This window comes from Dipodomys spectabilis, unplaced genomic scaffold (assembly GCF_019054845.1).
Source record: "Dipodomys spectabilis isolate Male_0828 unplaced genomic scaffold, ASM1905484v1 ptg000163l, whole genome shotgun sequence".
Lineage (NCBI taxonomy): Eukaryota > Metazoa > Chordata > Mammalia > Rodentia > Heteromyidae > Dipodomys > Dipodomys spectabilis.
Genome location: NW_024870840.1, coordinates 14,170,983 through 14,184,034, shown reverse-complemented (window position 1 = coordinate 14,184,034; position 13,052 = coordinate 14,170,983). Strand labels below are relative to the sequence as shown.

The 13,052-nt window shown below is 46.0% G+C and overlaps 1 protein-coding gene across 1 annotated transcript in view; it reads left to right on the top strand.

Moving 5' to 3' along the window:
- The window catches only part of Nt5dc3 (5'-nucleotidase domain containing 3), a 52,336-nt gene that overhangs the window by 20,933 nt on the left and 18,351 nt on the right, over positions 1-13,052 (top strand). The window contains exons 3-6 of the mRNA XM_042693224.1: positions 5,166-5,240; positions 5,684-5,739; positions 10,279-10,369; positions 11,330-11,467. Of these exons, the coding sequence (XP_042549158.1) occupies positions 5,166-5,240; positions 5,684-5,739; positions 10,279-10,369; positions 11,330-11,467 (360 nt within the window). The remainder of the gene's footprint in view (positions 1-5,165; positions 5,241-5,683; positions 5,740-10,278; positions 10,370-11,329; positions 11,468-13,052) is intronic.

Sequence of the window (13,052 nt, the reverse complement as noted above, 5' to 3'; positions counted from 1 at the left end):
TTTGGGATCCTACCATTTGATTATGTATTTCCTTCCTTCCTTCCTTCCTTCCTTCCTTCCTTCCTTCCTTCCTTCCTTCCTTCCTTCCTTCCTTCCTTCCTTCCTTCCTTCCTTCCTTCCTTCCTTCCTTCCTTCCTTCCTTCCTTCCTTCCTTCCTTCCTTCCTTTTGTCAGTCGTGGGGCTTGAACTCAGGTCCTGGGTACTGTTCAGCCTTAGGCTAGTGCTCTACCAGTTTGAGCCACAGTGTTACTTCCGGTTTTCTGGTGGAAATTGGAAATAAGTCTCATGAACTTTCCTGCCTGGGCTGGCTTTGAACCATGATCCTCAGATCTCAGCTTCCTGAGTAGCTAGGATTACAGGTGTGAACCACTGGCATCAGGCTTGATTATGTATTTTCTGATCCTCACTCTTTGTCAGCAGATTTAAGCAGCTCCTTCTGTCCTAGTTCAAAATGCAGAAATATCTGGGGGGAAAATGCCTGTTCCTTTTTGTCATGAAGCCAAAGACAGCTTTCTTTTGTTAAGGCCACCTTGCCAACTGCATTTCTCTGTTTAGTCAAGAAACTCTTCTCCGTCTAAAGCACAGTCTGGACAGGGGAGATGGATGCTGAATAAGCAGGTAGATCTTTGCTTGCTTTCCAGCTGTGCCCTGTATCATCCATCTACCCCGCACTGTGGAGGGCTGCTGTGTCCCTGCTGGAGTAGCACACTCTCTGATTTCCGTGTCATTTAAGAAATGCAGCTCTTTTCATGGATGGGCTTCTAGCTTCCCAAAGCACAGGTTCTCCATCCTGACTGCTGGGTTCAAATCCTGTTTTCATCACTGACTTCCTGTGCAGTCTGATTAACTCACAAGTCCTCTGAGCCTCAGTTTCCTCTTCTGTAAAGTGGACCTCATGACAGTGAGGTCATTAGATTAAATGTACACAGAGCACCTGGCATGTAGAAAACACTCTAGTACTAATACCGTTACTGCAGTCTTCTTGAGAGCCCTGGATAGACAAGCTGCCTCTGTTGTATGTTTGAGGAAAGAGCCTCAGTGACTCAGGCTGTTAACTCAGGACGAATGCCACCAGGAGACAACCAAGATTTAAATTCAGGTCTCTCTGTACCCCAGGGACTTAAATGCTCTCCTCAATCCACACTGCCCCTCAGAGGGTTAATACCTTTCTATCATGGGTAGTTTTGTTCGGATAAAAATAAAATATTCATGAAAATGAAAAATACATGAACATAAAGCATTTATGCATTTGGGGGCGGGAGATCAAACAGATGGGTGAAATAAAAGGTGGGGTCCTGATCGATAAGCCTGTAGATACAGCCATTGAAACTCCATCCTCATTATGTCATATTTGTGGCTCTGATAAAAGAAATGCTATAACACCAATTACCTCGGGCATATTAATAGAGCCAGTTATGCTTATGCAGATTTTCCTCGTTCCAATCAAACAACACAGTGCTTCAAAGAAGCACAGAGTTCCGTGCCATTCTCCCTGCCAAGACTCAGTGTGCTTTGTGTTCTGATAGTAAGGGGAGCACTCTGCTCTTGAGATGCACACCAACGGAACAACACATTTCACAGCTTCACATCTCTCTAAAAAGCAAATGAAAAGGTTCAGCCCCTTCATAATTACCCCTTTTTTAAAAAGCAAGGGCATATTCTTATCAAAAGTAGGCATAAAAAATTGGGTAACCTGGCACTGTTGATTCACTTCTGTAATCCTAGCTACTCAGGAGGCAGAGATTAGGAAAATTGTGGTTCAAGGTCAACCTAGGCAAAGAGTTTGGAGAGCCCATCTCAACCTTAGGTATGATGATACTCACCTGTTAGCCCAGCTGTGTAGGAAGCATAACTAGGTTTGCCTTCCAGGTTTGACCAGATGTAATGAGAGAGATCTTTTTTCAACAAGAAGGGCCAAGAGTGTGGCAGTTCAGTAGTAGAGCACCTGCCTGGATGTTCAAGCATAAGGCCCTGAGTTTAGTTCCCAATATTGCCATAAGATAAAATAAAGTGAGCCTTTAAAACACTCTGTGCTCAGAATCACCTCAGACCTTCCCATTGCATTTGGACTATTTCTGTTTTTCTCAGACAGTGGTGGGGCAGTCAGTACAGGGATTGAACTCAGGGCCTTATGCTTGCGAGGCAGACTACTCTTAACGTTGAGCCACTCCTCCGGCTCCCATTGGAATGAAAGCCTCTAGTGTCACCTCTGTCCCCAGCTTCCTCTTCAGCCTCCTCTCCCCACACCTGCTCTCCCTCCCTCTGCTCCCACAGGCTCCTTCCTACCTTTGAACTTCGCTTTCTTCCCTTCTTCTTGGCCCACTCTTCCTGTCCCCCGCTAGCCTGGGCTTGCTGGTCCCCCCTGCTCAGATCTGACCTTACTACTGTGTTTTCTTTATAGTGTATCTGGAGAGGCTCTGTGCTCATGGGGTGCGTCCCTATGGTGGAGTGGTACTTCTGAGATGCAGAAATTTTTGTCCATTAGGTTTCCTGGCTCTGACACTGTGCTTGACACAAAGTACATACTGGATAAATGCTTGATGTATACACATCTCTGAATTCCTCAGGGAAGTGAGAGCCTTGAGCTCCACCTGGGACTAGCTCTCCATTGAAATCCTTTTATTTAAAACTTCCTGTTTTGTGTGGATTTCAGAGAGCTTTATGTTTCAGTTTTCAGCCCTGCCCCAATTAGACTCATAATCCAGCCCACTTTACATTCTGAACTGAGAACTCCAGAAAACAAATGTACTCAGGTTTCTGGGCCTCAGAAACCTGGACAGTGTTGTGATATATCTGGAGACCTGCAGTTAGCCAGGAAAGAGGCATAGCCTTCTAGGTCAGGTCTGGGAAGTACCTGTAACTGTGGCTCCTTTAAGTAAGCTTGTTGAACCCCTCCCTCCTGCCCGCTGTTCCAGTCGCTGAAGGTACTGTCTCCAGTATGAGGTCCCAGTTAGTCAAGAATTGGTTAATTCCCCGCACCAGTGACTCATGCCTGTAGTCTTAGCTACTCAGGAGACAAAGATCTGAGGATCACAGTTCAAAGCCAGCCTGGGCAGAAAAGTCCTCATGACTCCATCTCCAATTAACCACACACACAAAAAAGGCCTGGCTGAAGGTGAGGCTCTCACATGGTAGAGTGCCAGAAGAATTGAATTGAGGGACCAGCCCTACACTAAGCAAAAGGAAAGAAATGTACATATCACCTGATGTGGAAGCAATAGTTGTATTGTCAAAGCTCATAGAATTCACAAACTTTATAGACCACGATAATGACAATTTGTCTTGTGAAGGTTAAAATGTGTTGGTGACTTTAAGTATCACTATCCCACAGTACTGTGAAATTTGTGAAATTTATGTAATCACTTCATCTCAATAAAAAAAAAGCCTGGCTGGAGGTGAGGCTCAATTCAATTCAGAAGAATTGAATTGATTATGGGGTTAGGATTTGAACTGGTTGTGACACAGACTGTGGTTCAAATATTGGCACAATTGTGGTGTAGCTTTCTGACCTTGGGCATTGTCCTTGAACCTGATCCTCATATTATTCAACAGTAAAATAGTCATGGACTACCCTGCCTCCTTCATGCTGGTGTAGCAAGGGAAAAACAAACGTCACAGCAAAGACCTGGTCTAGTGTGTGGTATGGAGCAGAAAATGCCTGGTCTGGAGCTCGATAAAGCCGTCATGATGCTTTAATTTTTTGGTAGTACTGGAGTTTGAACTTAGAATTTTATGCTTGCTAGGCAGGCTCTCTACTACTTCAGCCATGTTCTCAGTCCTTTTGCTTTAATTCTTGTTATTTTTATTTTACTTTATTTCTTTTGGCATTGGTCCTGGGGCTTAAACCTCAGCCTGGGGTGCTGTTCTTGAGTTTTTTTGCTCAAGGCTTGTGTTCCATCACTTGAGCCACAACTCCACTTCCTGCTTTTTTATTGGTGGTTAATGGGAGATAAGAAGCTCCTGGACTTTCCTACCCTGGCTGGCTTAGAACTGTTGATCTTCAGATCTCTGCCTACTGAGTAGCTAGGATTACAGGTGGGAGCCACCTGCCCCTGGCACTTTTATTAGATTTACCTTTATGTTAGGGCCTGTCCTCAGATTGCAATCCTCCTTCCTTTTCTCTCTTGTAGCTAGGAGTATAGGTGCATACCACCATACCCAGCCACTGGTTGAGATGGGAGTTTCAGGAAGTTTCTACTCCAGCTGGACTTGAACTGTGATCGTCCCCTTCTCTGCTTTCCAAGTAGCTGGATAACAGATGTGAGCCACCAAGGCCTTTTAATAGCTGGAATCTTATTCCTCTTTCACTCTGTAGTTGAAAAGGAGTTTTCAGAAGTGCTGAAGCTCCTAGCTTCAGTGAGCAGGGCTGGGCCATCATTGCTGGGCTCCGTGTGGGCTGTGGTAAGCCTGTGGATGAGGATACAGAACTGTACATGGTGTTCAGAATTCTTGGAAACGCCCACGAGTGGAAATATTAGTTTGGTGATTTCTTGGCACACATGGCAAGTGTTAGATAAATGAGCTGAAGTGTGACATTTGGAGCTAGTGGTTTGTGCAGCTTGACATGCAAACTTGCTGTGTAGGTTCAGCCTCGTGGCTGAAAATTGTCCTCCTTCACATGTCCCTGGTTGAGGAGAGGGAGCAGCACAGCCCAGGAGACTTGGAGACATTTCCGAGGGGTCTTGGTGGTCCTCTAAGTTTCGCTTCTGCAGTTTATACCTGGATGTAAGTTGTTGATCTCAGGAATAGCTATTTTATTTGAGCCAGACTCCGTGACCACCTGCCCCCCACCTGGGTGGTCCATGGTGCCCCTGATGTTTCCCTCTAAAGAATGGGGAGAGCCAGGCCTGCCCATGGTAGCACACAGATGCTGCCTGGCAAGGCTGGGCTCTTGGCAGGGAAGCTGCAATCCAGTTCTGAGACTTGGTTGGGAGGGAGGCACTTGGATTCCTGGCACAGTTGAAAAGGAGGGACGGCACTTTTGCAATGTGTCAGCACCTCTTACATGCTGAGCCAGATAAATAGGGCCCAGGGCAGGGTGGAGGGCTCTGTGGACCAGAAGCAGAGGGACAGGCTATGATCCGCTCCTGTAGACGCCACCTTCTAAACTAAGAAGAGCATATGTACTACCCGGGCCTAAAGCCAGCTGTGTTTCTCTTTCTTAGTACCCCGTGGAAATCCGGAAGTATGAATATGACCCAGATTTTGCAATCCGTGGGCTGCATTATGATGTCCAGAGGGTAGGTCCACTCACATGCTTTCTCCCGTGTCAAGGTGTTTGGCAGTAGAAATGATGCTTAAACCGAGATGACTTTGTGGTGCTGTTTCTTGATGAAGCGAAGCACATGGGAAATGATGTTCTTTGTGGCTGCAGAACCAAAGTATTCAAATATATGTGGATGAAACATTTAAGGCTTGCGTGCACACAGCCATTTGGGAGTGATGCTTGTCGCCTACAGTCATTTTTGGAACTGGGAGGAGGAGCTAGTAGCTATATCTGTTTTCATTTTTTTTTTTTTCTTTTTGCTGGTAGACCATTTCCTTAAAAAGCCCTTGGCTTTCAGAAATGGTGCCTCTTGTCAGGGCATTTAACATTGATAGGCTTTAAATGACTCCAGATTGCTCATTTCATGTGCAGATTGGTGTGCATTATTTACACGTGCATATGTTTATATTTTTAAAGGCGATATTGATGAAGATTGATGCTTTTCATTACATCCAGCTGGGCACAGTTTACAGGTAAGCAGAGGTGATCAGTTGAATTCACCCAAGTAACCAAGGTGCTTTCGTTTCAGGGATGAGCCGAGCTGCAGTGTGTGAACTGAGGCTCATTCACTTATTCATTCATTCTTTCACTCAAGAACATGTATAGAGGCCTCGTTCCTGCTGAGGACTTGGCCTCTGGGGACTTGCTCAGGGGACTCATAGGAAGCCTCCCGAGAGCAAGACTGTAGCCCAGTGTGACCCAGGTGTTGGTGGAACCTGCTCAGGCCACTGGGGAGTCCTGGGCGGACTCTGCAGGGGAGCAGCTTTCTGGAGCAGGGGCGGGTGAGCTGAGGGTCCTGGGGAGAGTGTTTGTCGGGGGAATGGAGCACCGGTCTCAATCTGGTTGAGTGGCGAGGATATGAAGACCTTTCCTGGCCTGTTTATTAGCATGTGAAGACCTTTGCTTAGCGAGATGTCTTTGTAATTTATTTTTACCTTTTATAATTTTAATTTGAAAGGGGATTTGAGAGTGTAATTTAGGTCTACATTTATTTCCTATACCTTAAACAATTACATGTAAAAAGTGTGCATAGTTTAGCCTAGATTTTTCTCTTACAAACTCTTCGTAAGAACTGTTCGTGTGTGTGTGTGTGTGTGTGTGTGTGTGTGTGTGTGTGTGTGTGTGTGTGTGTGTGTGTGTGTCTCTCGTGGGGTTTGAACTCTGGGCCTGAACGCTAAGAACTGTTCGTGTGTGTGTGTGTGTGTGTGTGTGTGTGTGTGTGTCGTGGGGTTTGAACTCTGGGCCTGAACACTGAACCTCAGCTCTAAAGCTCAAGGCGAGTGCTCTACCACTTGAACCCCTGAGCCACTTCCGGTTTTCTGAGTGGTTTATTGGAGATGAGAGTGTTATGGAGTTTCCTGCCCGGGCTAGCTTTGAACTGCGATCCTCAGATCTCAGCTTGCTGAGCATAACTAGGATTATAGGCGTGAGACACCAGCGCCCAGCTTTTTTTTTTTTTTAATTGACTACTTAGGTAGTCAAATAATATTAAAGGTGCTGCAGGGAACAACCACTGCCCTGGGTCCTCTCTTCCTGATCCAAACACTTTAAACACTTACTTAAGGCTTTTTTCATCCTGTTTCTGGGTACTGTGCTCATGCTTCTCTCCCTCTCTTTCTTTCTCTCTCTCTCTTTCTTTTTCTTTGTCGGTCATGGGGGCTGAACTGGGCTTGGGTGCTGTCCCTCAGCTCTTCAGCTCAAGGTTAGCACTCTACCACTTGAGCCATAGCACCACTTCTGGCTTTTTTTCTGCTTATGTGGTGCTGAGGAATCGAACTTAGGGCCTCATGCATGTGAGGCAAGCACTCTACCACTGAGCCAACTTCCCAGCCCCTTCTATTTCCTAACTGATTAGTACTGGACAGTGTCCCTGATGGGGTAGATGAGGATTTAACTTGCTGACACCCTGATCCCTTCTCCAGCCTCAGTGTTCTACCTTTCCTAAGATCTCAGGATTTGGTTGTCATACCAATACATTATTTACATTGTAACTCTGAAGGTCTTATTCTCTTCAATCCTAAGCCAAGTACTGCCCTGTGATTATTTTCTTTCTTGTATGCTGTGTGGTTTTTCTTCGATTTAATATCCTTATGTTCATGTTTTGCATAGGTCCATTTTTTCCTTATTGTTTCGTCATGTGCCAGGCATTTATTTGTTTTCCACTAATTTATGTGTTCTTTGATAATCTTATCAATTCTCTCCTCCCTTCTTCCCCTCTTTTCCCCTCTTCTCTCTTCTCTCCTCCCATTCCTTCCTCCCTCCCCTCTCGTCTTCTGCTCCTGATTGGTTTGTTTCCTGGCTTCTACCTCTTCCTGGCTTTACTCTCCTGTTTTTCTGGAGCACATCCTACACTAGTTTCCTAGTGTTACCAATTGAGCCTTTCTCATGGTCTGAAGTGGTTAATCAGTTCTCCTTGTTCCTTGTATTTCCCTGTTCTCAGATGAGAGATTTAGATGACTTTTTTGGCATTTGCTGCTTGTTCTCCAGTGTTTTGTCCAGGATATACCCTGGTGATTTAAAGCCTGCGAATTGAACTCTGGGCAGAGGTGTTTACATCTGTTCTCTTAACCTCCACTATTCTCATCACCCAACAATGGACTAGGTACAATGTTTGTTTCCTTTCTGGCAGGTACTAGGGTTTGGACTCTGTATCTAGTAATTGTTCAGCTGGCACTCTAGTACTTGAACCCTGATTTTTTTTGCTGGTTAGTTGGAGGTAGAGTCTTAGAGACTTTTCTGCTTAGGCTGGCCTTGAATCACAGTCCTTGAGATCTCATCCTCCTTTGTAGCTCAGTTTACAGGCATGAGCCATTGATAGTCATCTAGTGGGTTTTGTTTTGAGCTGCAGCGTTTCAAACATGGTGGAGCTGTCCTCATGCCTGCCCAGATTTCAGTTTGCTCTCCATCTGTGGGAACAGCCTTGGGACAGGGGGAGTGAATATGGGTTCTTCTGGCTGCAGTTCATGGACCTCACCAGTTCTTCTGTGCTGACATTTGGTCACTTGAACCTTAAGCATGCAGCCCATGCAATCACGCACCTGCACAGCTTTGCAGCAGTGCTGGCCATGAAGATTAGGGCCAGGTCTTGTGATGGGGGTAGCAGCAAATCCCTTCCTGCTTATGTTCTGAGTGTAAGAGCTCTGGCGCTGTGGATGCCTTCCTGCTACTACTTAGTGAGAGCTGTTGTCCATTGTCTAGAATGAGCTGGTTTGCCACTCAGGTCTTACCTGATTGCTGGAGCAAAGCTAAAAGAAGCATAGTTCTTCATTTGTTTTCTAAGACCAGCAGTAACAAGTCAGTCAGGATCCCAGGCAAAATAGCAGCCTTTAACCAAATGTAATTCAGGGCTGCAGATTACAGGTGAGGATGGAAATGGCCTTTTTTTTTTTTTTAATGTTACATAAGAGAGTATGCACTTTGTGGTTGATGTATTTTCGTGTAGGGTGTATGTGTGTGGGGTGCTAAGCAGCTTGTTATGTTAATTGGTCATGAACTTCCTATTTGTGCCCCTCTGTGACACAGTGGTGTCTGTCACCTGTTGGACTCCTTTTGCAGTTTCCTAGCAGCATAATGTTTTTCAATGCTGCTTCCTCCTCTGCAGATGGTGGAGGAGCACCTTCCTTCCCTTCACTTCAGGGTGGGTTAGTCCAGGTAAGCAGGTGACACCTGCTTATGTTGCTGGTGACAGGCGGGACTGAAATGCATCACCATCTTCAGAAGTTTCTCTGTAGGCAGAGGACCCAGACTCATCTGCAAATCCCAGGGGCAGGCAGATGGAAACAAAAGTGGCCTTTCCCCAAGGTTCCCCCCCACCCCCACCCCGCATCGTGGGGCCTGAACTCTGGGCCTGGGCGCTGTCCCTCAGCTCTTCAGCTGTTGACTAGTGCTCTACCACTTGAGCCTCAGTCCCACTTCCTACTTTTTCTGCTTATGTGGTGTTGAAGAATCGAACCCAGGGCCTCATGCATGCAAGACAAGCACTCTACCATTGAGCCACCTTCCCACCCCCTAAAAAAACATTGAAAAAGAAACACCAATTCTAACATAAGCCTCTAGGAAAGCTTGTACTATATCTTAGTGGTTTGTGAACCTGGGCTCCAGAGCCAAGAGAAGCCTTGTTTTGTTTTTTTTTCTTTTTAAAAAATTTTTTTATTGTGAAAATACTGTACAGAGGGGTTACAATCACATGAGCAAGGTAATGAGTACATTTCTTATCAAGCATTGTTGCCTCCTCCTTTGTTTTCCCCCTCCCATCCCTTCCCTCCCATCTTCACAGCTACATCCCCTGCTGCCCCCACCTAAATTGTGAAGTTTGTTTTTCGACATAGTGTTTTGTACATCTCATTGTTGCAGTGGGTCAACCTGTATTCCTATTTAAACAATTTGTTTTTTCCTTCTGCTCCCCAAATTATATGAACATCAAATACAATGAAAACAGGGGTTATACTGTGGGGGAGGGACATGCAAAGCAACAACAACAACAAAAAATGTGGTACCTTATAAATACGTTAGAAACAATAGCAAGAAAGAAAAAAACACTTGTATCTCTATCTTGGGGTTCATTTCGTTTAACATAATCTTATCTGACCTTTTCTGTTTGTCTCAGACATATACTAGTTATTGCAAATAAAGGAAACCATGGGACCTATGTTTCTTTGCACCTGGCTTACTTCACTTAATATAAGTTTTTCCAAGTCTTTCCATTTCCTAACAAATGGAAGCCTTGTTTTTTTTTTTTATCCTGACCTTGACTGTGCCTCAGTTGTTCATCTAGGAAATGGAAAGAATACTGACTAGGATGGTTGAGAAGCATGCAAGTAACTTGGTTCTTCATGTTCTGTGTACATGTGATACGGGTCATGTGACATTACATATTAGTCCCAGTGGGGCAGTCGTTGTAGTCACAGTAGGAACACTGTTCCCCGTGTTGGAAGCTATTGTTGTGGCACAGGTCCCCTGTCCAGTAGTGGCCGGAGGTTGGAGGTTCTTACTCTCTTGTGTGACTTTTCCAGAGGCCTCAGTGTGGTCCCCGATGAGGAAGTCATCGAGATGTACGAGGGGTCTCACGTGCCCTTGGAGCAGATGAGTGACTTCTACGGGAAGGTGATGAAAAGCTGCTGTACCTAAGCATCCGGGCTGTTCCTCTCTTCCTGACTTGGTCTTTGTGACCAGATAACTGGGAGAGCAATGTGAGGGAGGAGGAGAGGTTCATTTGTGTTCCATGGTTTCTGAGGTTTCAGTCCATGGACACTTGGCCCTGTGGCCTTGGGGCCAACATCATGGGGAGTCGAGCATCATGGCAGGATGGCATAGTGGAGCTAACCTCCTGTTCTCATGGTGACCAGAAAGAGAGAAGGGAAGGGCCTAGGGCCCAGATAAGCCCTTCAGGGCACACCTGGAGTGACCTTCCTCCAGCCAGGCCCTACCTCCTGGTGGCCCATTCAGCTGTGAACTCATCAAGGTGTTCATTAAATTGGTGTCCTTAGGATCCAGTCACGTCTCAGTAGTGCCAACAACCAGGCCCCAAGCTTACAACCTAGGAACCATTTGGGAGGGACACTTCAAATGAGAAGCTTGGCCTTTTAGTTGTAGGAATTGAATGAGCAGTTGACATTAGTGTGTTAAAGGGCCACCCCTGGGTTCCTTTAGATTCATCCTACCTGGTTCTTTCCACCTTCTCATGCTTCTCCTGTTTCCCCCATACTTCCCTTCAAGTGCCTCCCAACATGCTCGATGTCACTGGGGATTCCCAGTGTAGCAGCCGTGGCTGCCCCAGAGGCTAATGGGAAACCCATTTTCCTGACTCCTGTGGACCCCGCAGGGAGAGGGGGAAGGGAAGGGGAGGGCTCAGATTTCTCCCAGTTTCCCCTAGAACTGGACACCGAGTCCTGCAGAGGTTCGGAACCAGGCGAGCACTGCTTTGCTGCTGGCCTCTCCCTGTGATTGGGGAGGAAGACTCACCGGCCACTAGGACCCCTGGCCATCAGGAAGTCTCCTGTGACTGCAGCCCCCAGGTTCTGTCCAGTCCAGCCTCCGTTTCTAAACCTTGCTTCCTGTGTGCAGAGCTCTCACGGGAACACTATGAAGCAGTTCATGGACATCTTCTCCCTGCCCGAGATGACCCTGCTGTCCTGCGTGAATGAACACTTCCTGAAGAACAACATCGACTACGAGCCCGTGCACCTGTACAAAGATGTCAAGGTTGTGTGGGACAGACAAGGATGGGGACCAGGAACATGATGCTGTGTTCTTGCTGGCTCCGAGGAGGCAGCGGTGTGCAGCCTTGCCTTGGGGCTGGGGTTCACATGCTCTCTCTCTGAGATTGCTTTCATTTATAGTGAAACCCTCAAAACTGTAACAACTGTGTTGCTAAACCCATCGGTTTTTTTTTTTTTTTTTTTTTTTCCCTAAGATGGGGCTCACTCAGTTGGCTGGATTTCTAATCATTCTTGTCTAAAATCCCGGGACATCTGGTGTAAGGGGCAGCCTGTACCCCACTCACCCCAAGCCTGCCCCAGGGAGGATATCACCCTTCCATGTCCACATACCCACCGTGGGCCTGTGCTGCTGGTGCAGCCCAGGGGTGGGGCTTTGTATACTTTGTTTTAGTTGACACACTATAATTGTACCTGTTCATGGGTGCAGTGTGATGTTTTGCTGCACACTGCACCCATAGTGATGAGTAGGATGGAGAGAGATTGGTGTGTGAGGCCCCTCTGTCTCTTACAAAGCTCCCACCAGTGCTCTGAGGTCCTGCAGAGGCTAGATTCTCTTGAGGGACAGACAGGGACCTTCGGAAGCCTATGCAGGCAGCGGTTATAGATTCATAGAGCCGTGGCCGTGTGTGTATGCAGTTACCTGCATCTGTTAGCCTGTGTCAGCTCTCTCAGTACTTAAATGTGTTTATGTGATACGTATTTGTAGGTAATATATAACATTAAATATAAATAAATAACTACTCATGTATTTATATATATTACGTATATAGTTAAAACATTTAAATGTTTTACATTTTAAAATACTTTTTGTCTTGTGTATGACTACTTTAAGATTTTGACCCTCCCACATTAGGAGTTTTGGGGAGATGAAAGATGAAATAAGTTTCTCAGTATCAGTATGACCATATTGATTTAAAAAAAATTTTAAATTTTTTTACTTGAGCTACACTGAAATACTTAGCCTCTCCCCCTCTCTCCCTCCCCCTCCCCCCTCTCTCCTTCTCTTCCTCTTCTGTGTCAGTCCTGGGGCTTGACTTCAGGACATGGGTGCTGTCCTGAGCTTTTTCTTTTTCTCTAAAGGCTATCTCTCTACCACTTGAGCCACAGCTCCACTTGTAGCTTTTTCTGAGTAGTTTATTGGAGATAAGAATTTCGTGGACTTTGTTGCCTGAGCTGGCTTTGAACAGCGATCCTCAGAGCTTAGACTCCTGCGTAGTTAGGATTATAGCTTGACCCACCAGCATCCAGGCTCTCTTCTCCTTTTTGTGTACACACAGGCACTTTGTTTTTACAAGTCACATGTGGCTAGGCTTTGCATTGACAGGGAAAGGCGTTTACTGGAGAGCTGAGTTTTTAATTACAAGAATCACTTCCTCCATTAGCAAACACGGGAACTTGCTATGTCCCAGGCACAGTTCTGAGTGCTTTACACATGAATTCACTAAGTCTTCATAGTAATGCCTGGAGGTCAGGTAGTAGTATCATAACTCATTCCAGGTGAGGGCATTGAGGCACAGAGAGCTTGAGTAACCTGCCCACCATCACATAGCTAGTAATAGCAAAGCCTA